The 25,157-nt window shown below is 42.9% G+C and overlaps 2 protein-coding genes across 3 annotated transcripts in view; one reads left to right on the top strand and one right to left on the bottom strand.

Moving 5' to 3' along the window:
• Window positions 1-20,158, bottom strand: part of LOC139302319 (protein eva-1 homolog C) — a 68,299-nt gene extending 48,141 nt beyond the window's left edge. For both annotated transcript variants that reach the window (XM_070925978.1, XM_070925979.1), the window contains exons 1-2: window positions 20,050-20,158; window positions 1,232-1,455 (exon numbers count right to left, since the gene is read on the bottom strand). In XM_070925978.1, the coding sequence (XP_070782079.1) occupies window positions 1,232-1,455; window positions 20,050-20,158 (333 nt within the window). The remainder of the gene's footprint in view (window positions 1-1,231; window positions 1,456-20,049) is intronic.
• Window positions 20,159-21,489: 1,331 nt separating this feature from the next.
• Window positions 21,490-24,482, top strand: mrpl19 (mitochondrial ribosomal protein L19). Its single transcript, XM_070926081.1, has 6 exons — window positions 21,490-21,581; window positions 21,788-21,911; window positions 22,026-22,144; window positions 22,767-22,901; window positions 23,514-23,695; window positions 23,944-24,482. Exons 1-6 carry the CDS (start codon window positions 21,503-21,505, stop codon window positions 24,163-24,165), a joined length of 861 nt encoding a protein of 286 aa, XP_070782182.1. The 5' UTR covers window positions 21,490-21,502; the 3' UTR covers window positions 24,166-24,482.
• Window positions 24,483-25,157: the final 675 nt, after the last annotated feature.

Consider the following 25,157-nt stretch of genomic DNA (forward strand, 5'->3'; position numbering starts at 1 on the left):
AGTCCACAACAAATGCACAATTTATTCCTGTTTGATTGAATATTTTAAGTTGAGAATAACATAGATCTCTGTATCACATGTCATCAAAGAAACTGGCATGATGGAGAAGGGACAACCTTCACATCCCACCAGGCTACACACTGAGAATCTGTTAGAAGTACCTGGATGCTGCTATCAGATTTACTATGTGTGGATTACTTGGATTAGTGAAACAATTAGTCAATTAATGAATTAGTTGATTGACCGAAAATCTGAGACCAATCGCTGAATCATTAAAGTCACAGCTTCTGATATGTAAGGATTTGCTGTTTTCTCTGTTTTATATCGCTTATACCTAATAAAATAATATTGAAAATGTCATCTGCTCAGGGAACCAGTAATGGTAACTTTTATGTTATCTATCTATACATTTATTTAGGGACATTTCATAGATTAAACAATTCATTTTAAAAATCCTCATTAGATTAATATTGTCGCCCTAACTAAGCATTTTTATATGGAGACATTCCTACTGTAACCCCAACAAACCAAGGGTCACGAACAGGTGGTACAATGGGATTCTTCAGGGTTGTACTAATGTGGGTGGCACAGCAGTCAGTCATTCTCTCACTTGTGCACAATGCACTCTCTGTGTCTGTGCATTCATGGCTGTCCTGTCTATTATGGAAACGGAGGGTGTTTGACGCTAGAAGGCAGGGGGACTAAGAATAAACTAAACAACTGAATGAATGCTGAACAGGATGTGTTTGTGTGTGTTTGTATTGGTGCTGCAAAGCGGGGGTTGTGGTCCAGCCGCATCCCAATTTAGGAGACGATGCAAAGGCAAAGACCCCATGAAATCGCTTTGTGTCATGGGAACATACAAGCCTGCTTCCTCTTTAGAGAGTGTAATTTGCCGGAAAACATTCTCACAAAGCATTACATAATCAGTGGTCCTCCAAAATATAACCCTTGGCAAATTTGACCATTTTACAGGACACTGTTTCTCAGGAGGATCTGCAGTCCCAAAGTGAGAGTGTGTGAAGGGTGGACTAACAGTGGGAGGAACGCCAAAAATAGATGAGATCCAGGTCTGAGACACTGGGGATGAATTTAACAGACGTGTACAGACGTTTAAGAAACCTCTAATTAATTTTGGCTGCTAAAAAATGAGGAAAAGTAACCAGAATGATGCCAATTATAATTTTCTGATCCAAAACACCATCAGGAATGTGTGAGCTTAGTTATTTACCTGTAGTGCAGTGGACACAGAACAATATCGGTCATCCTCCCGAGCGTTATAAGAACTTAGGAGGGCCTGGTAGGTCTGAGGGCACTGTTGGGGGTCAGAGACGCCCCTCCTTCCGTAGAAAGCTGATTGGACGGTGATGGTGGTGCGGGGCGGGCAGCGAACTGACAAGAAGTCTCCGTCACAGGCCTGCTCGGTGTAGTTCCTCAACACTTTGGACAGGTAACCTATGAGACAGCAAAATACCAAAGCCGCTGTTACCTCAGAAACTTTGACCATCACTGAATGCACAAAACATGGAAGATTTCTTGATATTGCAGCCCTACAGCACAATTTGCATTATATGTGCAGTAATTTAATATCAATGAGGAGGAAAATACTTAAAGGTAACCTGCTACCACTTTTGCACTGCCTGAGCTACTTAATCCCTCATATCAGGCTACTATCATATGCTGAAAAGGGTTGGTAGCATGCTATGGTCTCCCAAGATCTTGTTTCCATGGACATTTGGTAGTGATGCATATCAACAAGCCCTGACAGATCAGTGCTTACATCTAAAAACACGCCTGCAGGCCTTGAATACCGCAACAGCACAGAGAGGGTAAAGCTTTAGCTTATTTACCTGTGAGCGTCAGCCCTCCGGTTATGGCTTTAGCACATACTCTTGTGTTTGATATTAAAAAATACCTGCCAAGGAGATTTTTAAAGCCTGACATTATTATGACACTTTTTATACAAGGATACAGCGCACACATACCTACTTATTGGACTTTTTCCATAGATTTGCAACAGAGTTCAGAGAGCATTTTGAGGCATGCTACCAGGCTGTGTGATGGCCAGCTTATTTATCTATATATCAAAGAACAATTTAAGAGCCACGTGGTTCTGGCAGTGTGACGAACAGATTAAGCTTCAGATGCACCTACAGACATCATGCCTCTCTTTCCTAAAGCTTTTATGTGCCACTCTTCAGGCTCAGTTTCTACCAAACAACCAGCTGGTATCAAGACTGTGAATAGAAACGTTACATAAACCATTTCATGGAACAAGCACCACATGAACTTTCATTTAACCTTGGAGGCTGCTTCAAATCAAATAAAAGCTCTCATTCTTTTGAAACATCGAAGTCTCTTGGCTAACTCCATTTTCCCATTAAGAGTCTTTGAGAACTGCCAGTGCCAGTCAGCCTGTCAGTCACACAGGATAACCGAACCCATCACAAAGCCACCATTAACATTCCAGCCTGTGAGAAGGACACCACAGATAAAGGAGAGAGCTGATCCGCTGGCCGCTGTCATATAATGTCTTTCTGAACTTATCTGGACCAATGATGTGCTGGCTGCTGCAGAGGAGAAACAAACACTTGAAGTCTTAAAGCTTCTCCCATTTCTGAACTTAAAACGCTACGCTATGCTAATTTCTCTGTTTCAAATGTATCCAGCTTATCACATCTAAATTAAACACATACTGATACCATTTAATCAAATTATTTAGTAAAAACTATTTTTACTCGTTCAACAACTGAAAACAACTTGCAAAGCCAGCTCAAGCTCCCTTCTAAGTGCTATGCAAACACATTTACAGAGCAGTCAACACACACTCACAAAGTGGACACACTGTGATTCAATTACCTTTATTTGCTTAGTGTTTGGTAGGGAGGAGGAAGTAAACTGTGTTCTCTAACACACACATTACCAGGCATACACACAAAACACACACGCACATTGTCCCCCTTATCACCATGGCCACAGTTAAAAGGAGGAAGGGCAACAGGAGACATTCTCAGGCTTTGAAAGGTCAGTCTAAGTCTAAATAGAGGTGGTTATTAAACCATCGTTGCTCACAGTAACAGGTTTCCACCTGTGGCTGGGTTGTGAAAAATGGAGAACAGGTGCACACACAGTCCTATTTTAAATTTATTTAGAGATTATTTGCATGCCACTGACAAATTATCAGGATGTGAGCTAGAATCTAAACCACAGCAGCTGTCTTTACATTACAGCTCTGATTTACTGCCGACTATACCTGTTTTTATATTCAGGTTTAGGTTATTTGCTAGTTGCCAAGCTGCGTTAAAAGAAACCCTGAAATAAGTTGTGATGTATGAACATGTAGGTGTTTGGATTTGATTGATTGAAGATGTTCTCTTTGTATGACTTATTGTGCGTATGACCCAATTTATGAAATGAGAACATTTTGATTTCAAGGCCGTTTGACACTGTCTCCCTTGTGCGATTAAGAAATTGCACTTATGGTGTCACTATTGAAATTTTGGTTCTTTCTTTCAACCCCCCCTCCCTCCACAGTAATCTCCCGCTCACACACAGGTCTGCCTCGCCTGCCACATTCCACACAGGGTGCGAGGGAACTTGGCATTTCCCCTGGCAGCGAGACCACACACACGCACACAAAACGTCAACACAAACAACGTGGCGGGAGCGAGCTCCTGGAGCCAGGGTGTGTGGTGTTGGTGTAACAGTATCGCATTATTAGGGCTGGTTCTTGGCAAAGCGCCAGTGCCATGAGAGACCACGAGGTTTGTGCAGCCCTCCAGTTAACCAAGCCTCGGGTGCAGCGGTGTAGCCATGGAAACGGCCGAGGTTATGAAGAGGGTGAAACGGAGAGGACTGAAGATGGATGATTGAATTTGCACGGGCCACTCGGAGGAGGGGTTTCTTGAGAGAGGGATCGTTGAGCAACAGTCTGCGCACCACAAGCGCACCGATACGCCTTCCTCCGCCCTACAAAGTAGGAGTGTGGGTAAAGGCAAACAGATTATCTCACACAAACCCTCAGGTGCTTTCCGAAGAATCCATTTCTCTGTTTCGCCATCCCACCCTCCTCCCACTCTCTGTCTCTGTCTTCCTCAGGATCGTCACTATTGTTCCCTTCACGCTACCTGTTGACTGAAGCCTCCTTTCAAGGCCAACAAATCGGGCGGGGTTAGGGCACCTGTGTAAACCGCCCAGCCAATGACAGGTGTCCCTCAGAGGCAGAAGGCTGAACAATGCTGGAGGAACACCCAGGCGTCTCTCCTTCTCCCTTCTCCTCCCTGTTTCTTTTCATGTGGGGCCAGACTCCTTCCTTAACTAGCTCTCTGCCCTTTCCCTTAACAAAAGCGCCGCACTATTATGTCTGCTGGTTTGTTTATTCGGCCATTAAAAGACAGGAGGTTGCGGTTGCGATGCTGTTCGTGTACAAACAGGTTGCTCTTGGCGTTTAATGGATTGAAAGGTGTGCAAGGTCCATTTAATCTCTGCACAAGCAGCGTAGGGATTTGTCACATAGACGCAGATGACTGCACCTGCCTTTTGTATCTATCATCCAACATGGACGGGATCTTGTCATATGATGCGACTTAACCTGTCTGCAGGCAAGAATGTCCGTGTTTCAGCTGCAATCGCAATCTTTAAGCTAACCGTAAGGCTAGAAATCAGAGGCCTTTAGTGATTGTTAGCTCCTCATTTGTGGTCATGTGATGACCCTAAAGTCTGACCCAGCAATGGAGGGGGTCAGGTATGATGAAGATTAGCGACTGGCTGCTGTGTTGTGTCAACATGACAGAGAAAGAGGAGTTGGAGAGGGCTTTCCTCCCTGGGAGTCACTGATTAGTCGCAAACCTGGTGCAGGTCACATACCAATGCAAATTTACTGCAGAGGGTGGGTAAATATGCTGAGAAATATTCATTTATTTCTTCTATGCAGAGTGCTCTCTCCCAGCTGGAGCCTCCACCACAATCTTACCCGCCTCTCCTTTCAGGTCGGACTGGGAGGAAGATCTGACTCTCCTCATGGTCCACTAAGCTGAGGTGTTCAGTGTCGGCTGAGAATGAGCACGACAGGTATTTCTGACGTGAACTGAGGCCAGATGGGAGAACGAGAGAGGGCGGTTTGACTCCAGAGGCAGTTCAGGTGGAGAGTCTGTTTGCTATTCCTGCTCAGGGCTTTCCCCTGCTTTTGAAAGACGCCACCTCCTCCGATTGGCTGAGCCTGGAGAATGAACAATGCACTGCAGCATGAAGTATTACTGACATGTTATAATAGTACAGGCTTAATGCTGCTTATTATTCAGCTGCTTACTCATTTAACTCACTTTTATGTTGCTTGTGAAGTAATGTTTGTAAAGCCTCTCGCATTGGGCAAGAATGTATAATACTGCAGAATATTAGAAGATTATAGCTTAGCTTAATGCCACAAAAGTGCCTGTTTACACTGTATTTTAGATAATCAACAGGATGTATGAATAAGAGTCATGATAGCAACCTATTTAAATAGATCATGTATGTATCATAAAGATATGTCTGTAACAACACCTCAAAAGACATTCCATAGAAACTAAGAAACCAAGACGTTCTTGAAAGCTACAAAATCAAAGGCTGTATCGTGTTTCATCTTGGTACATTAGGTATTTAGGCATTTACAGCTTCATGACTTTACTGGTGTTATTTTAAGCAAATTATAGCCATCAAACCATCAAATCTTCAAAGATGCAGAGCTGCAGGCCTGCTGCTGGAGAAGGAATTCCCTTTAAGTGGTGATTACTGGGAAGAGCGGAGGTTTCCCTCAAAGACGCAGGGCAGCGCTCTGGCAACATTCTAGAGGAGGCTGGCGGACATGAAGAGGGCAAAGAAGAGGACGTTGAAAAGTAGAGAAGAAGATGAGTGGCGGAGAGGGAAAGTGGTAGATAAAGACACACTGAATTAAAAAAAAAGGCACCTGCTAAATAATCAAGTGTTGATTCAAACTCTGAAAAGATGTTTGAGAGGGCGGTGGTTTTAACTGGACAAGAGAAGAAAAAGGCCCGCCATGAGAAAAAGAGCTGTACGGAGAAAAGAAGAGGGATCTTTTAAAAGCGAAGCCACAGGATGTGGCAACAGAGGTCCAAAGGCCAGAGCTGGTGGCTTTAGGCCCCGTAGTAATTACTTTTCTCCACAGACCGCAGAGGCGGCACAAGGGCCTGGAGCACGGCATGACTTTTAGATAAAACAACCACTGGTTATAAATCATATGCGGTCAAAACTCTGCATTCACCTCTTCAGACCTGAACTTTAGCTGCACACACGAGCTGAATGAGACAGGTTGATGAAGTGTGCTGACATGAAATGACCTCAAACCTGAGAAGAAAACGGAGCCAAAGTTCAAGTGAACGCCACGAAAGGACACACTGCTACACAATGGACATGATGTCAAAGGAAAGCTGCGAGCAACTGCTGCTGTAAATGTACAGTACAGTACAGTACAGTCCTCACTGCTAAGCCATTCAGGTTTGGGTCTAAAAAGAAATGCATTCCTAAAATGCATTGCATTCCTCTGCTTACAATACATTAGTCTTGCTACTATAGTCACGTTTTGGATTAGCCTACTTTCTTGCTAATCTCACTATGGGGCAGTAAAAGAGCACAGAGAGATTTTGCAAAACAATTGACAAAAAAAAAGTTAAATCAGAGCAGGACTACCTTTTAAACTTCTCAAGTACTGTTAATGGGTAGCTCATTGAAAGTTCTTTTAAGTGCTGCAGAATGTGTTGAGTGAAAACATCTAAGATTTTGTGCATTCATTTGAACAAACATGCACCGGCTTGCCATTTTGGTACAGAGCTTGCAAATATTTGATGGATTGTGGAGATTTGAGGATCTATCATTCACATTAAAAATGTCTTAAAGGCCCTGGAAACCTATGTGCACCAATCGGGATTTAGCAACATTTGAATTGGTCACTGCAATCAAATTTGATCAAACCACACAGCCCCGATGAAGCAGATTAGCCAAGTGTTTGACTGTTAAACTCTAAAAATAACACCTAATGATGTTTTTCTTTTGAAATTAAATCAGCATTCAAAGTTAAATTCCACAGTTATTGCTTAAACCTGAAAGCGAGTTTGATGAGAGCAGAAAGAGTGAACTACAACAAAAAAACATATTGGCAGATATAGGCCGTACAACCACAACACCGAGCTGCATGATGATGAAACGTTTTGTAGAGATACTGCACATTTGGTTGATTACACTGAGGAACAATTTGAAAAAAAAATGTCTGTAGAGTTAGATTTTTATGCTGATTAAAACTAAAATTGCCATGCTGATTCCAAAATTGCAGTCAGTTTTTTTCTAGCACGTCAAGTTGTTTCTCCACAGCTTACCCTCCAGATAAGCAAAATTCCACTGATTAGCTGTAGTAAGACTTGCCATCTGATTACGATTGGACTCATCTACAGCTACGTGGCAACTTGTTTGTGCAGTCACAATTGAGACAGTGCGGTGAGAGGTGTGTGCAGCTCCCAATAGGTCAGTACTCTCACACACATATCTGTTAAGTACAGTATTTTTCATATTTTTTAAGAAAACGGGGATCCTATAGTTCAAAAACTTGACGTGATAGAGAAAAACTGAGATCAGTTTTGGATTCCCCACCCAAAAATTAGTTAAAACAGCTGTCAGACCTAACTCAACAAAAATTGTGTTCCCCAGTGTTATCGGCAGATTTGTCACTATGAACGACTCCTTTGACACACTGAATAAAGATTCTTGATAAACTGTATTGGGAACAAACTGTTCATGATTATGTTTCTTTAGTAGTTGGCTGTATATTTGACGTGTTTTAGTCAATGGTGATCTGCAGCACAAGTGGGTAAGTGTGTGTGTGAGCAGTGGGGGCACGTGATGGCTGCTGAACTGAGTGAGGTGCAGACTTCGCAGAATTACTTACTGAACATGTTAACGTACACAGCCCCACTGTACACACAGCTACTGAATGGGGTTGGGGGGGTGTCAGCTGAGGGGGCTTACTCACATGAGGTTGGTCCCCTGGATTTAACCCCACTGAGGACCTAAACAACACAACTTCAAATCCTGCTCCAGAGTATCCTCCCTCTTCTCCCCTGGATGCAAACCCGGCATATGTTTCACACTTTGCTATCAGACTTCACTTAAGACTGATCAAACAACAGCTAATGAGATTGGGAGGAGGGTGGCAGAAAATCAACATGATGGAGGAAGAGTAAACTGAGAATAGGCTCTGCTCATACTTACAGCAAGATTTATCTGCTTGTGACATCTTCTGTGTTTCTTTCAGCTGACAGAGGTGACTTGTCATTTTGATGCAACAAGCTGTGGAGATTCACAGTGGCAAAACAATGTGCATACACATGGGCCATCCGGGTTCACGCAGCATTAAAGCCCTGCATTTATTCTCACCTTTTACAACCTGTCATCAGCAGGGGCAGCCAGACATGACAAAACAAAACAAATTCAAGTTTAGATTTGGTTCACTGATGCACTAAAATTCTGTAGTTTGAAATACAGAGGCAGAAGATGAATGTGTGCGGACATGTTTATTCTTTTTTTTGGTCTCCTTAATTTGAATGGCGGAGTTGCTAGCGTATCCCCCTATCCTCCCCCGGCAGACAGAGACCAGAGTCTGAGCAGCTGCAGTCATTAAAACCCAGAGACACAAACACAAACACTCCGCTTGCCCGGTCCTTTCCTCCTCCCTGCGATGGCTTATCTCTCTAACACCTACACACACAAATACATCTACACCCAACCCTGCCCCCAGCTTTCCAAAACACAGCTTATTTATTTCTTCACACAGTGACGTATGAATCCAACAGCAGCAGTCTCCCGGGCTTATAATGGGCTGTGTGTGTTATGAAACTATAAAAACAGTTTTCAATATACCAACAGGAAAGAAAATCTTAAAACTGAAAAGAAATAAAGAGCAGACAGGGGAGGCAACAAGGCTTTCATGCTGGAGGATTTATTCATGTATCAATATAACTAATAGATCAATGGGAGGAAAGGAAGTACCAACATACCAAGTGTTTTAGTAAGATGCTGGGCCACTATGAACGCTCTGTACTGTTCCAGTGCTTTTTCATACTTTCTGCAATATGGTCTCCTGTATGAAAGTTGGCCACACACCCATCCAACCCCCCCACTTCAAACACCCTTACTTCCCCCCTTGCTACATATTGGAAACACTACTGCATTAGCATTGAGCGTTAGCATTGCACGTAAATGGTTTGGTGCAGGGTCGTCCAAAATGGCCATAATTCCCAGGGATACTGGGCTGCATGAAACTGATCCTGCTAAACTTTGAATTAAGATTAATATCAACTCATAGTTGATGTGATGGTGGCAGATTCTAGCCCCAGTATAGTTAAACATGCTCGACAAACACTGGGTATGTATGCAAAATCAGAATCAGAAATACTTTATTGATCCCCGGGGGAAGTTGTGGTAGATGAAATGATGTTTGCTTTAGTTGTTTCAAGCAACAAGGGGGAGTTTCATCTGCCAGGCAAAGAGAGATGGGATTAAATAGAGAGAACTGCAGGGATGTCACATGCTCAAGTCAGACACATATCAGGCGGGACGAGGAATTCATGCTCTGGAGGAGAACATGAACACAACATGCTCCTCTTTGCTTGTTCACAACCACACACAGCCATGGAAACAGATCCAGAGTAAACGGTGTATCTCAAATGAAACCACAAGAAAAGCGTAGGCTCAGTCATGTTGGCAACGAGGCCCCGGGTGATAGTTCAGGTTATCTGCGTTAGCTAACTCAACAGACGATGGGAGGACGTCCACCTGTGGGTCTATTGTCTAAGCTCATCCTGAGGTGGCTAGAAAACATCTGCCGGGCTTGGAGATGGCCTCGCGTTTGGACAGTAGCCGCTAAGTCTACCCTAGGGAGTCCCCAAAAACCAAACACTGGTCCCACCCAAGCCCTCCCATGACCTCTGTCAGCAAACGCCTCTCATTATGACCCCGGGGGGTCAAAGGGCACCGGACGAGAGGACGCTTTTACTCTTAGTCTCTGAGCATGTGTGTTGTGTGTTTTTTTTATTATTGGTGGGATGGGGTGAAAGAGTTGAGGGGGGCACAGAGGTTCCGGGAACACCCTCCCTGGTGTTTGGTTGCATGTTCAGACACGCAGAGAGAAAGTGTGTGACAGAAAGAAAGTCACAGAGAGACAGAGAGAATAAACCACAGGAAGAGAAATCTGTCATTTTAATGGTCACTTTTACGGCCTGGGAGAGTTGGGTGGCAGCCAGACTGCCCCTTCACTAACCACAGTCCAGCAGACACCAGACAGATGCATCAGTGTGTGAGCTTTATTGTCACAGAGCGAACGACAGATGTATCTTTCTTAAGTCGCCCTCATCACAGCGGATGGGACTGAAGTGATCGTTGGGTGGGGCAGCAGTAGCCTAAGGCTGAGAGAAGAGAGCTTGTGACAGGGAGGTCATGAAGGAATGATCTCCTTTCACTCCTTTTCTCTGCTGTTGTGCCGTTTCAGTGCTGTGCTCTGAACCAGTGATTGTGAAACATGAATGAAGCATGAAGCATGTGCTTTGCATGAACTGACGCTGTGCTTCATTGGTTGTATTGGGCAGCGATTGTGGAGGTGTGCAACTGCATTGATGAGGGTTGCTGTGCATCAGAAAAGTTGATAAAAAAACATAGTGTTACGAAGCAGGTACTTTTCTCCACTGTAAATTTACATTTTAGAAAAAAGTTTTCTTTTAATGATACCCTCCATGTTCCTCAACGGGAACAAAACACAGAAACACTGGCGTCTCTTGGATAATCTAACTACAATATACGTTTATATTATGCCCATCAGTTTGAATTATTTCAACTTGGATTCTGTGAAACCATGTTTTTTTTCTCTTTAGTATGGCGGGTGGTACTCCATCACTTTCTGCACTTCTCTATTTTTTCTGTCAAAAGCCCGCAAACCCCCCTTAAACCGTAATTAGTTTTAATGCAATAACAGCAAGACAGCATACCTCTATCAAGGTTCAAGCATGCGCTGTGAAGAAAAGAAAGGTATTTCCTAAAAAAAAAAAAAAAAAAAAAGAAGGTAGGAGTGGGTGGGCACTGAAAGGCTGAGCTTTCTGGGGAATTAACAAGCTTATCAGGGGGGCTGTTCTGTGAAAACAAGCAAGAGAACAACTCCTGAGGAGCTGAGGGAGTGAAAAGCCGTCTGCAGCATGTCCAATGGGACTTAGCAGGGAGATCCTCTTCCATTCACAACAAACGCACACAGATCTGCAGGAATGACCAGACTAAATGTGAAAGCTTACCTGGCTCGATTCATTCAGAGCTTCACAGAGAGTTTGTTTTCATAGTTACCAGGTAACTGGGGTCTCCTTGGGTAAAGGTTTTTGCCTGCTGAATGCAGCTGCTAAACATAAACCCTTTGCTGGGCCACAACTATAATTAATATTATTTTATTATTATTATTTTTCATATTTTCTTTTTGTTCTAAAATCATAAAAACTATGACAAATTGCCCCCACAGAGCCTGGTGTGTGATTTAATTGCTTCTACTATATGAAATCGACTTGCTAGCCTGTTGAGTTTTCACTTATCCAGCAAAATATCTCAACACCTACTAAATGGATTGGCACTAGATTTTGTGTGTACATTCATGGTCCCCACAGTCTCAGTAAACATCTATAAACTGATAATAGTTACAACAAACAATGAAATCTAACCAGAAGTTCTACCAACCAATCAGCCAACAGCCCAGGATCTTGAACTAGCTACACTGCAATTAAACAGGACAGACACATTAGAAGTGAGCCAACATGCCAAGTGTGCCAAATAATTATTATTACACTTATCAATATCAAGATAGAGCTTCAAGTTGAATAATTTATTCTGTCATATACATTATAGGTCTTATCGTCCAGCTCTAACAAGACTGTTATTTTTACCATGCTGTGAAGGGAATAAGCAGTCTAAGTTTGCCTTGTAAAAAATGATTTTGGCCTTGATAAGGAAAAAAAGCAAGAGAAAATGTCTCTCCCCTCTCTCCGGTTCCCTCCCCCCTTACCTGAGCTAGCCAGAGGGACCAGTAAGCAACAGATTAGCAGTGCTTTGGGGAGCAGGCTGTTGTAGCGTGCTGTAATGCAGACTGTCAGTCCGACACAGTTGGGGGGCTACACAATGCCTCCTTGTTCAGACTGGCCCTTCTGTGCCCCACCTCTCTACCTCTCCATCTCTCTCTCCCTCTCTCTCCCTCTCTCTCTTGGCCTGTAGGGGTTTAATCAAACCATAAAAACTATTGGTGTTCAAAATGTTCTTTCCCATCTCCTATACTGAAGAAAGAGGGAAGAAAGAGAGAAGAGAGGATTGAAGGATGGAGAAAGAATACAAAGGAAGCCAGATCAAGGCGGACATGTCGACTCCTAAACCAAACATAAATCAGCTCCCAGGAAACAGAGAGAAAGGCAGAGGGGAGGAGGAGGGGCATCAAAGCATGGTTGACATTCTCTGAGATGCAGGAGCAGGAAAGGTGTGTGCGCTGGTTTTTGCATGTGCGTGTGAGTGTGTCGTGGGGCTTGTTGAGCACATAATTCAACAGCCAGCACATAAGTGGGGAGGACACGAGGAGATAATTGCCAGTGCACACACCCACCAGTCTCTTTCTCAACACTTGTCTCTGTTTATCTACAGCTCAGTTTCATCCTTAGGCTGGTTGGTGCAACGCTCTGTACCTGCAGCAGCAGGTACTATCTGATTCTCTGTGAGCTTTCTGCTCTCAAAGTGAACACAACTTTCTCTGGAAAATAAGAGCCTGTGTTCAAAATATGACAAATGAGACTGCATTCTTAATTAATTGCACAATTGTTGCCTAAACAGAGAGAGCAAAGATGTGAGGATAGCTCGCTAACTGCAGCTGCATGCAGCAACGCCGGGGTGTCACTCAAGAATCTTCCTCACAGGTTTCACTGTGTTTTCTTTAAAGGCTTCTTACACCTCCCCCACGCAAAAGAGGGCAAGTGCAAACACACACCTGCAATGTCTACATATACATCGTTGCAGTTAAGGAAACAGAGCCCCTCTTCTCTCCCCCAATAACAGTTATTACTATAAAACCATCCAGCTCAACATCTGATTGGGCGATTTGGGTGGTTTCAGGGATAAAGAGAAATCTATGCAAAATAATGATTATCACATTAAGGGCTGACTGATTATAAGTCTTGATTGAGACATACAGCCGTATTCAGCTGGTAGTTAGAACTCCTCCACAGCCTTTATGCAGGTCATTTTGAATGCAGTCTGGGTTTAATTTGGGAGCTTCACCCCAAAATCAGGTATGAGACAGACACTGTTTGAAAAAGTGACATCTACTCTCACTCAAATTACAGTGAGACGGTCAATGTAAGCCCTCAGTCAACATACAGATAACATGGTGTATTGCTGAGACACTAAGGGTGCGTTCACATCTGTAGTTTGGTTTAATTGATTCGGACTATGGAGAAAAAAAACGATATTAGGTTTTTGTTCTGGTCCGGTTTGTGTTCACACTGACTTTTTACAAATGAACCAAGAGCTGTAAATAGACAAGTTATGCAGTTGGCGACTGTCATCCTGCTTCATCATAGAGCTCACAAAGACATAACTGACAATGGGCATTATTTGTGGGACAGGATGAAGTTTGATTGACCGCTTGAACCAAACCAAGCAGAGAAAGGGTGTGAAAGCACTTCAGGTAGTGAGCTGACACTTTTGATTTTCAACACAGACAAAACAGCTTTCTACAATAAACTTTCTACAATCTTATCTGCTTTTTGTTGAACAACAACAAGTTTTATGAAATTATAACCAGTGTGAGATTTTAAAGTAACAATACAAAACATCATCCCAAAGAAAGCTCAGCAGGAGAGCACAGAATCAGTGTTTTTTGTTGATGTGTAACACACTGGACAAAACCTTCACTGATTGCAAAACAGTTGCCCGACGAGTGTGTTTCTGTTCTTTGTGTGGTTCCGGGACATTACAGACATACCAGGGCTTAATTTAGTGTAATATTGCCCCAACAGCAGCCAAATCATTTATTCAGCATTACCTCAGTCAGGATGTGCTCTCTTCCCACACATATCTTGGCAACAAGACTTCTTTTGATTGGTGCATTGATGCAATATGGCTTATATGCCAGGACTTGACTCAGTTGACACAAAGCTTGCCTTTAAGGCTACATCTACTTTGAGCACACTTACACATTAATCTTGTCAACACTTTTGTATTCGATGCTTTGTCCTTTTATTCTGGTAAAAAAAAAGAAAAAAAGAAGCAGATACTCCACAGTGAAGAAGACTTTAAAGCTTCTGTGTTTATTGCAGTGTGGTGTGGGATCATTTAATTTCCTCATGCTGAACTTAAAATGAGCAGAGGGGAAAGAGTTGCTTCCCGTTGTAAACATCTCTCATCGTCAACACCACATTGTTGTTCCCCGACATGATGTCAAGCTCTGCTTTATGTGTGTTTGTTTATGTACTTATTGTATCCAGGGGGAGGGACTTTACACAGTAGGTCATGTCTTTCATCGCTATCATGTTGTTCCATGCCAGACTTCCACCTACAATTACACACACTCACACACACACACCACTGAGCCATAAATGCATACAGAGGGCACACACACATCTAGAAGTTACCTACATTACATCTCCAAACAGTCTGCACCCAAAGGCTCTTCAGTTTCCCCTTTACCTATTAGACTGTGGTTGCGAGAGGAGTCTTGTTAGTACCAAACTTTACAGCTGGGATTTACACTGCTATATATATATAACCAGCTATTAATGCTGCATGTCACACAACACACACAGATAAACGGCTGGATATGATGTTTCAAATCTCAGCAGTAAATTCTTTGCACGTTGGCTGGTTTCTGATGGCTGGCTAACTTTTAGATCAAACTCTCAGTTGGTAAAATACCTGAATCGATTTATCTCACACTAACACATTTCTCATTGGATCTTTATCTGAAGCCTTTCTCTCATTTTCATTAGTTAGGAGCAATGTACAAAATAATCTGTCTTACTTCTCGAGTTGTAGATCTTATCTGTTAAGTTATCTATAACTTTTATTACATATATGTTGTTATGAAAGCAACACCTAAAGGGATTTAGTAAGGGATTTGAAAGGATTTAGATTTGATAAGCGGATTCGAAACTAGATTCAGATTTGATAAAATGCTATCAAACCCCAACCAAATTCTTCTGCACCACGTCTCCTGTCTATAAAGAATTTCGGTGCATTTAACAAATCAGAATAGGATTATAGCTCAAACCTTAACATGTCGTGCTTCAAACATTTTATGTATTCAGTATGTAGCAAAACAATTCATGATATAAAAGAATTCACTCACTGACACCCAACAGCTCTGTGTTTTGATACCATTATGCAACGAATCGAAATTTCTTGACAATTCACTCCTTTGAGAACCTCGTTCACAGAGACCGTTCTCTGAAAAGCGGCACCCCCTCTCTATTCAGCTTCAGAGAAAAGCAGCCTTATGCCAGGGCCTCGCTGTCCTTCTCGCCGCCTGCCTGCACCGCAGTAGACAAAACAAGCAGGAGGCAGGATTTGTTTACACAGAGCTCACCTGGTGCACACAGACACAGAAACAGTGATCAGGCGAGCCCTGGGGAGGAGCAGAGGCAGCAAGGAGAAGCAGTGGTGGCGGCGGTGGGGAAAGAAGGCAGGGGAGCTGATGAGTGGGGGAAGGGAAGGAGAGCATGGGGTTCAGTGTGCTACTCTTATCCAGGGCCACTCAAAAATCAGAGCGGATTAAGATTTGAGGGGCCTCGAGTAGTGCTCAGTAATAGGTGGTGTGGTGGTGGAGGGGTGTGTTTGTGTGCATGTGTGGGGGTAGGCAGTTAGGGGTAGCCTAATCCAGGACTTGCCCACAGGGTAATAGCATAGGTGGATTTGTGTGTCTTGTGCATGTGTTGGCTGCAGTGTCAGGCAGCTTCGAGCACTTGCCTATAGGGAAGCAATCAGCTGATCTGTCACCTAGAAAGGATCGAGCTCCCCCGTTTTTTTTACACCACAAGGCTAGTAAGCTTATTTCATCGATACGTTGCTTGTACGGCTACGACTAACAATTTTTTCATCATCGATTAATCGGACAATTTTTTGTTTTCCATCAATTGATAAATCGTTTGTTCTATAAAAAGGTATGGAATTAATTAAAAATATCCATGACAATTTCCCGAAGCCAAACGTGACATATTCAGATTTCTTGTTTTGTCCTGCAAGCAATCTAATACCCCAAAATACTCCGTTTGCTGTCATTTCAGACAAGGAAAAGTAGCAAATCCTCACATTTGAGAAGCCGAAGGCATGACTTCAATGATTAATCAGCCATAAAAAGACTAATTGATTAATTGACTGAGTCCCTAATTAGGAGATGTGAATCCAGAAATGTACAGCGTCTTTACTTTCAGAGCTGAGAAAGAATTTTTCTTCCTGGCCACTAATAAACATGGGAACACAAATATGGCTGTGGAGGCTCTGACCAAAGTATTTGTATCAAACGTCAAAAGAATAAACCCTTGACAGCTAATGGAAGAAACCACTTTCCAACAACAAACAATGCTATTTCTTCAGATTGTAAAGCTTTTGTAATGCTAAAGTAGTCCGTGAAGCAGGCCAGCATAATCATGGTTAAAGTGACCACCATGATCATTTTGCTCACGATTATCCATCTCTAATAAATTAGGTTCAGTATAAATTAAATGTATTTGAATCTTTTCATCAAAACAATCAACGTTTGAATTACGTTAAAATTAAATATGTCAAAATCTTCATCCTCCTCTGAATTGAATTCAAATTCACGACCTAAAAAATGGTGTTGACTTTTCTTTCTACATTTCCCAACAGTGGTCAACACGTGTGATGAGGTTCGACAGGGGGGAACGAAAGAACAAGATAGATGATGAACTCCCCCTAACCCACATGCTCACAGTTACTATGGGTTGACCTCAGTTGACCCCTTGGCCCCTCAACAGCCTCACATCCCATTCACTGGGGTTAAATAGGGTTTTGCCTACAGCGTTTTATGACAGAGAAAGAGAAGAAAAGCTGCTTCACTGTAACCCTTTGGCACTGTCATATAGTTTGTCTGATTAACAATGTAGCGGCTCTTAAACGTTCCACGGTTAAAAAGAAAGCTACAATACGTCTGTGTTCTGTTTGAGATGCTCACATGTGAAGTAAGTAACCCTCAGTCGAAAGGCCCAGTTGTAGCAAAAGCCTGATTCCTGTTATTGTTCCAAACAGTCCAGCAGTCATCGCTTCCCTTTTCCTTCACGACTACGTGTTGACAAAAATGATAATCTGTTTTCTGTCTATGTCAGCTGATAACGGCACCCAGTGGGAGACAGAAAGCACTACCTCAGGTGCTACACACACCTGCCTAAATGCGCTAGGAACAAACTTAATGCATAGTCATAGATGTTTAAGTGTAGGGCTGCAAATACCAGTTATTTTTATTATTACTTTCTTAATTCATTATTTGGTCTGTAAAATGAAAATACTCATCACAATTTCCTAAAGACCAAGGTGAAGTCTTCAAATTGCTTTAATCGTTCATAGAAAGATGCTAATGATTTATCGATTACCAAAATAGTTGCAGATTTAGAGTTTCAGCTCTATTTTTTACATTTCAGACACCATCCAGTGTTTGTGGCTCAGTGTGGTCCGTATTTGCACAAAGAAAAAAGGAGAGCATGAAACATCTCTGGTGATGGATGGTTTGCTGCTGGCTGTCTGACAAACGAATATAACAAGCTGAGCGCACGTCACACGACTAAACCTGAGCAAATACAGACAGGAGCGGAGACAATGAGGTCGTGTATTAGGTTCTATGAATTTTCGGTCTATAAAAATCAACAAAAAGATCAACAGCGGACTGTTGATAACTTGTAAAACAAAGAGCATTAATTATCTCGCTTGCTACCTCAGTTAGCCTAGGGGCTCTTAAGTGTTGCACAGCTCGCTCCATACCTCTAATTAGACGTTCAGGCAGCTGTATAGTAGAAGATGATAACAGGGAGGGGAGACAGAATTGAATTACGCCCCAACATAGTTTGTTTCCATTTCAGCAATGAAATATGAAACTGCCATTACTCCCGTTGCTGACAAACGATGCAAATGCAGGACACAGAGAAGCATGAACTAAAAATAGCAGGTGATAAAATTAAATGATCTTTTACTACCAGAAACATTCCTTTGGCTCCACCGCACTGATTCACCACCGTGACTCCGAGGTTCACTGTTGATGTGACTGATCCAACCACACGACCGACAGATGCTAGATCTCAACCTGCCACCTCTGTCACCCTGCACCCTGGCAGCACCCGTCAATCAAAGCACTCCTCTCAGTCTCCAGGGAGACTCCAGCTGGTCAAGAATGTGAGGACTGAAGGATTTCTTTGTCCCTGAGATATTTTGAGGCAGTCCCCTTTTCTCATTTCATTCACTTGGTCAGCATTTATGTAAAACTATGTTGCACAGAGTCCCGGATGGACAAACAAAATTGCATTCTGGGACACAACAGCGGCGTCTCTTCAGGGCCTCAGGGCCATGTAAAGCAACATGACAGCAGCATTTCCTCCTCATCCCCCTCAGGAGCAAAGTTACCAATAAGCCACTGTAAAGTCCAGAGGTAAACTTTCAGGACAAAGAAATGTTGCACCAAAGCTGAGATTTCAACAAATTAACTCCTGCCTGTGACACAGCATTTGCATAATCGTGTCTAAGCCGGGGCATTGGCAAACCTGCTCCAAGCAGCGGAAATCTGGAATGAGCTGGTCTTTTACTTTTCCCCTTCTTGCTTAATCATCCACCGTTTGATCGACTCAATCATAGTATTTTACGACAAAACCATCAACCACTGACACATGCATGGCAATTACAGAAATGTAACCTTGTTAACAGCCGTCACTATACACCGTGATCTTTAGCAGCTCATTAGGCAGCAACATGGACACATGCACACACAAGTCATACACAGAGGGCATGTTACATACATCTGCTCTTTAGCACCTTTCCCCACAGTGTTCGCCGGCTTGTTTCCAGCCATTAGACCCATTAGAGGCCAATTAACACTGACACAAAGCTCCCTTCCTGTTTTATGGCACTGTAAACAAAACCTGCAGGCTCGCCTTGGGCTCAGCAGAGCTCAACAGCCTATAATGCAACACAGAATAACTCATTAGTTTAGTCATATGCTGCCTTTTCTTAGCATATATAAAAGCCTACTGATTCCGTCACCCTGGGTTGCACATAAACCTGAGGTCAGGTCCCAGGCACTGATATGAGCACTTGCAGTGACTTTACCATTCAACTGATTGTATATGAAGCACAGAAAATCATAAACACTGCTCTGTGTTCGGCACTTTCTTCTCTGAGCTGTAAATCACTGCACTTGGTCCAGACAATAGTTCCCATCTAGTGACACATTAACCACATTATCCCATTTATCTCAACTGCATCAATGGGATATGTGTTGCAGATCTATGCTGTGCTGATAAACCAAACCCTTAATGCCGACAGCCAGATCGATGGCTGGACCTGTTGTTTGAAGTGACTTATGTGGGTCATTCCTCACGAGCTGTGTCAGACGTGGTCAGAAGATAAACACAACACGGGTCTTTTTTTTCCGCATGTTGAAGTTGTGTTCAACTCGGGTTTGTGAAGCAAACATTTGAGTGTGCATGCTGCAGCACGCCAGAGGCTCGGGTCGAGCTGAGAGGAGAAGTTGATGCGACACTGAAATCCCCTCTCAGAGTTTTGGGAGTCGTGCTCAGCAGTTTAAAGCATGCGTAATGACCCATCCTGGTTATATGTCATCTCCCGGGTTGCAAATAGGAGGCTAGGACCCTCAGGCGTAAAATGGGACACGCCGAATAAATAAACAAGTGCTGCTCATCTGAACATGATGTTGTATCGGAAAACAGGTTTTTTCGCACCACTTCTGTCTAGAAAGCACGAACACACCAAACATTTCCCAACCTGAAAAGTCCGAGGAGCCCTTGGTGAGGTCGCAGAGGACGGTCAGACACGTTATTCCCAACAGGAGCGCACAAGTGACGGCTGAGAGAGTCCCATCTGAGAAGAACATCCTTAACGCCTCAGAGTTTTTGAGTATCTCCGTAGCATGAGAAAGTCCAGCGGCAGCATTTGGGGTTTCAGGTTCTGCGTCGCGTGCGGGAGATGTGCGGTCCCATGTCTCTTTTATGAGTCTTCCCTCATCCTCCCACCGCGCCGCTGCGAGACCGGGATCGAGCTTCCTCTGGGCTGGAGCGCTGCACTGCTCTCTCTGAGTGCATTTCTCACTGCGTGTTGTGCTGTGGAGGCAGCCCACCTGGAGGACCGCCGCTCCCCTGCATGGTCTCAAAGACCCAGAGTTCCCTACCAGACACACGCAGGGCCACATCCTCTGACAGACCGAGACCATACTGTGTGTAGGCTTTCTGAGCAGTCTGTTATCAATAGAAAATGCGTCTACTCTGCTCAAGCACTGTTTCTTAACAATTTTGGGGCACTTGTACTTTACTTGAGTACCCTAATGAGCACTTTTACTTTTGATATTTTATGTGCATTTTGTTGTTAATACTTTTGTGTGTGTAATTATGGATGAAAGGCTTTTACTAGTAATGGAGCATATCCTATATTTATAGTGTGCTATTGCTACTTTTACTGAGAACCTCAATTGTTCTTCCACCACTATTGAATTTTTAGTGGAATAAAGGTAAATACCTAGCTGTCTGTCAATCATCCATAAATGCAGTGCATTTCTCACTGCGTGTTGTGCTGTCTGTCAATCATCCATAAATGCAGAAAAAGACTAAAGATTAAAATGAAAAAGATTTCAATTTCTGTGTTATTGATAACATATAGCCTACAATATAAATGCCATCATTATAAATACATAATATGTGTAAAGAAAATAAGGTAGGTATTTGGTATGTAGACCAAAATATGGAAGATGACTCTCATCAACACTGACAAAATGACACAGACAGCTGTTTGCTCTTATTGTCAACTATTATCATCATCAGATACACTACCACCAACACCGACATAAACTCTAAAAGCTAACTATCTAAAAGCAATGTCTCTGCTTTGCTTATTAATCATGGTGAAGGCAATTACAGACAATAATCAAGTGTAAATCATACAGGCAGGTTGGCTATGGCTCTCATCTCAATAAATTGAACCTTTTATTTTAATCTCATTTAAATTACAGTATTTAAGTGGCACTGTACTTCCTGATTTTTCTAGTTCCTACATTTAGAGCAGTCGTGCACTTGAAATAGGACAAGAATTCATGTTTAACCGACGAAACAGTTGCGCCATCTTGTGGACATTGGATGACAAGGCACATTTGGAAAAATCGCGTTTTAATGACATTTGCCCTGCACGGCTTCCGTACAAGTTCGCATGTGACCACAGAAGGTCAGTCATGGCGGCCTGTGTGAACGGGCTCCACAAATGTGTCTTTTCGCTGAGGTTATTGCGAAACTTCCAGCTCCAAAATGAACGTAAGTAAACCGAACAAGCTCTCTCTCCTCCGGTATACTTATATAATTTGCTTTCTGGTGTGTACTTGTCATGTACATCCACTAACTGTGAGCTAACGTAGCTAACGGTGGACTGTTAGCTAGCGATTTTGCAACCTAATAGCGAGCACCCTGACTTTACTTTAGCTGTAGACTTGACGAGTGTCTTATTTTCTTGTTATTTTCAGGGTTCCTGTCCACGTCTCTATGTCGACTTGCTCCGGGGAACAACAGCGAGCAGCCACCGAAATTCACCCCTCCATCTAAACCTGTCATCATAGATAAAACACAGACTGCGGCGTCTCTGCGAAAGTATGATGCTTTTTTGAAAAGCAGAAACGACATCACAATCTCTCTCTGACACACATACCAACCCTCACTTCTGTGTCGTGTATGGTTTTACAAAGAGTTGTCTCTCCCTCTCAGGTTTCTGAGCCCAGAGTTCATCCCTCCCAGACAGAGAACAGATCCTCTTAAATTTTCCATTGAGAGGAAAGACATGATTCGCAGGAGGAAAGTGCTCAACATGCCCGAATTCTACGTAGGTAAGAAAGACTCAACAGGTACATTCCCACTGGTGAGATGAGGTGTTTAAGATGACCAAGACAATTTCATACATCTCATCCTCAAACCTTGAGACACTTCATCACTCACTTAATTCAAGTTAAAGCTCCATTCGCTCCATTTCTGACACTATAACTAGCCCCAGCCGTCATGAGGTCATTCACTGGTTTCCTGTCAGTTTTAGAATAGGTTTTAAGATTTTACTTTCAAGGTTTGCCTCATATGTGATTAGTTACACCCCATGATCCAGCTGTGGCCTCAGATCCTCTGGCAGGGCCCTTTTATAGCAGTTCCCACATCCTTTAACCTTGTTAAAAAGGGTGACTGGACCTTTGCTGACTGGGCCCGTCAGTCACTTCCTACCTCAGGATCTCAGGCATGCACAGCAGTGTCCTCTGTTAGATCCCTCCTCAAAGCCCAATTTTATCTCGAGGCATTCTCCTATGTATATCAACAATTTACAAAGTTTGTTCCTTTAGTAAAATGCTATCTTTGTTTTACTTTTATACTTGCAAAGAATGTTTCAAATATAAATTGGATTTTTAGAAATATTGTGTACATTATTAACATTTAAATGCTAACAATTATTTTGATTGTTTTAAGGGAGTATCCTTGCAGTGACCATGGCCGACTCTAATGCCAGTGGGAAAACTAACCGCTTTGTTGGCATCTGTATCCAGAGGGGTGGAAAGGGGCTGGGAGCCACATTTGTCCTGAGGAACATCATAGATAACCAAGGTGAGGTTTATTTAGTCTCTGTGTAAGTACTGGTCTAACAAAGGTTGACTGAATGTCATACAGGTTGTGGCATCACTGTCTCAGCATGAGGTCAAGACTTTCTAATATATTATTGTAACTGTTAAATTATATTGCTTTTCATTGGTAGGTCTGCCTCTCCCTTTCCCTCCATATTTGTCTATGATTTTTAGGTTTTCTTCTGTAGTCACAGTATGCTGCTCTGAGACCCTCCCTCTATTAATGTTTCTCTCATTAGTAGGGAAGCACAGGCATGTTACAAAAATAGTGTTCCCTTTATAAAGTGCATAGTGCAACTCTATTAAAGGAAACAAGTAGAACACAGAAGTAATTTAGATACAGAAAGGGCCAGCAGATACATAACTTGCCCCTGCACTGAAAGAAAACTGAGCAGCATGTTGGCAGAAGTATTAACATTAGTTAAGTGAGAATGAGAATTGAGAACACATCTGTACATCAGTGTTGGCCATTGATTACTTGGTTGAGGAAGAGGAAAGGCTTTCTTCTTCACATGTTCAAGAAGTGAACCAGGTGGCCTTCGGGGTAAAACACCTGTTTCAGTGATGTATTTCTTTATGTGTGTGTGTGGCTCAGGTGTGGAGATCTGCTACGAGCTGTACAGCCCTCGTATCCAAAAGATTGATGTGTTGAAGCTGGAGAAGAGGCTGGATGACAACCTGATGTATCTGAGAGACGCTCTGTCCGAGTACAGTACTGTGGACCCGGACATGAAGCCTGTTCCCTTCTCCCCCACTGGAGAGGTGCCTGTCAACAAGGTGAGAGAGCTTCAAGATGGACCCCAGTTTATAGCAAAGAGCTGGATTGAATGGGGCTTCTCTAAACTCATCCGTTGTACTTATTTTTTATTTATTATTATAAATGCGGGCCATGGTAACGTTTGCCTAGCTAAACCACTTAGCAGTAAAACACAGAGAAGCAGACAAAGTAAGACAACCAGAGGAATCTAGTAAAAAGACAGCGCAATAAAATTTCAAATGATTGAGCATTTCTGTGTATTCACCAGATGAAGGTAAAGATGCGTCCAAAGCCATGGTCCAAACGCTGGGAACGACCCAATTTCAACATCCAGGGCATCCGCTTTGACCTGTCCTTGACCTCAGAGCAGATGGAGCATGCCCAGAAGTGGGCGCAGCCTTGGCGGGAGTACGACATGCTGAAGGAGTACGACACCTCCAAACTGGAGGAGCAGATCCTCAGTGAGGTGCAGCAGGAGATGAGCAAGTGAGGAAGATCATCCTGAAATGCAAACAGTTTTACCATCAACAGACGTTTTCAGGAATGAGAAAAGACTGTAATATGAGGTTTGCATGGATGTGGAGCACTCTGCTGGATTGTGATCAGTTTGAAGTTAATCCAGATGGTTTACCACAGCCACGCCAGTGTATATGAGGAGGAGCCAACATGGAAACTGGTGTTGTATTCTGAGGAGTCATGCCACCTTCTTTTCGTCTTGTCAGTCTGCTGTACAGTATGAGTTTTCAGTGTCACTGTCCGTAGTTATGACATTTACCACTATGCAGATTCAATAAGTGGTTTCTATAATAAAAGCTATTAAACCTTCTTTTGAATTACATTTTGTTCTCCAAAAAATATACAAGTTGTTGAAGTAATGGAGTCTTGACACTAGATGGCACTGTTCCTCTATATACGTCGCTTCCATCAGCAGTTGCATAAACAAGTCTTTGTTGTGTCCCACAGTGTTTTGAGGGAAACTCCTGCCATGCTAAATAAACAGATAGTGTATTATGTCAGTTAAACAGATAATGAGGGGCAGGTTTCCAAAAAGCAGGTTTACTGAGTTATCTGGTTTAAAACCTGGAGGGGGGAAAAAAGTATTTTTACATGCACATGCTCCACATTGGAGGGGTTGCTGGGTTTAACTTAGTAAAGATTTCCAAATAAATCAGTAAACGTGCGTCTTGGAACAGGCCCCAGTACCCTGCACTTTGAAAAAGCAAAACAAAAAAACAACCCTGGTGTTCAGGGACCGTACACCAAGGACACCCAGTAGGGTTTTACTGTTGTGGATGGAAAATTGTGGTGTTGAGATGGTATGTTAGAGCGTCAGTTGGGTAGTATAAAAACACTTGGACTCCTTATGTTATGTCTGCTCTCTGTGAATGTGTGTGTGTGTGTATAAACACGCTGAATGAGTCCCTGCACTCTAATTTCTCCATATTACAGGATGAGACGCGGAGAAAATGGTCTCTAATACAG

The sequence above is a fragment of the Enoplosus armatus genome, chromosome 19 (genome assembly GCF_043641665.1).
Source record: "Enoplosus armatus isolate fEnoArm2 chromosome 19, fEnoArm2.hap1, whole genome shotgun sequence".
NCBI lineage: Eukaryota > Metazoa > Chordata > Actinopteri > Centrarchiformes > Enoplosidae > Enoplosus > Enoplosus armatus.

Excerpts from the sequence above, each read along its gene's own strand:
- mrpl19 (XM_070926081.1), top strand. The coding sequence starts at position 21,503 with ATGGCGGCCTGTGTGAACGGGCTCCACAAATGTGTCTTTTCGCTGAGG. Across the intron at positions 21,912-22,025 it reads ACTGCGGCGTCTCTGCGAAA|GTTTCTGAGCCCAGAGTTCA; the intron begins GTATGATGCTTT and ends TCTCCCTCTCAG. Across the intron at positions 22,145-22,766 it reads CATGCCCGAATTCTACGTAG|GGAGTATCCTTGCAGTGACC; the intron begins GTAAGAAAGACT and ends GATTGTTTTAAG.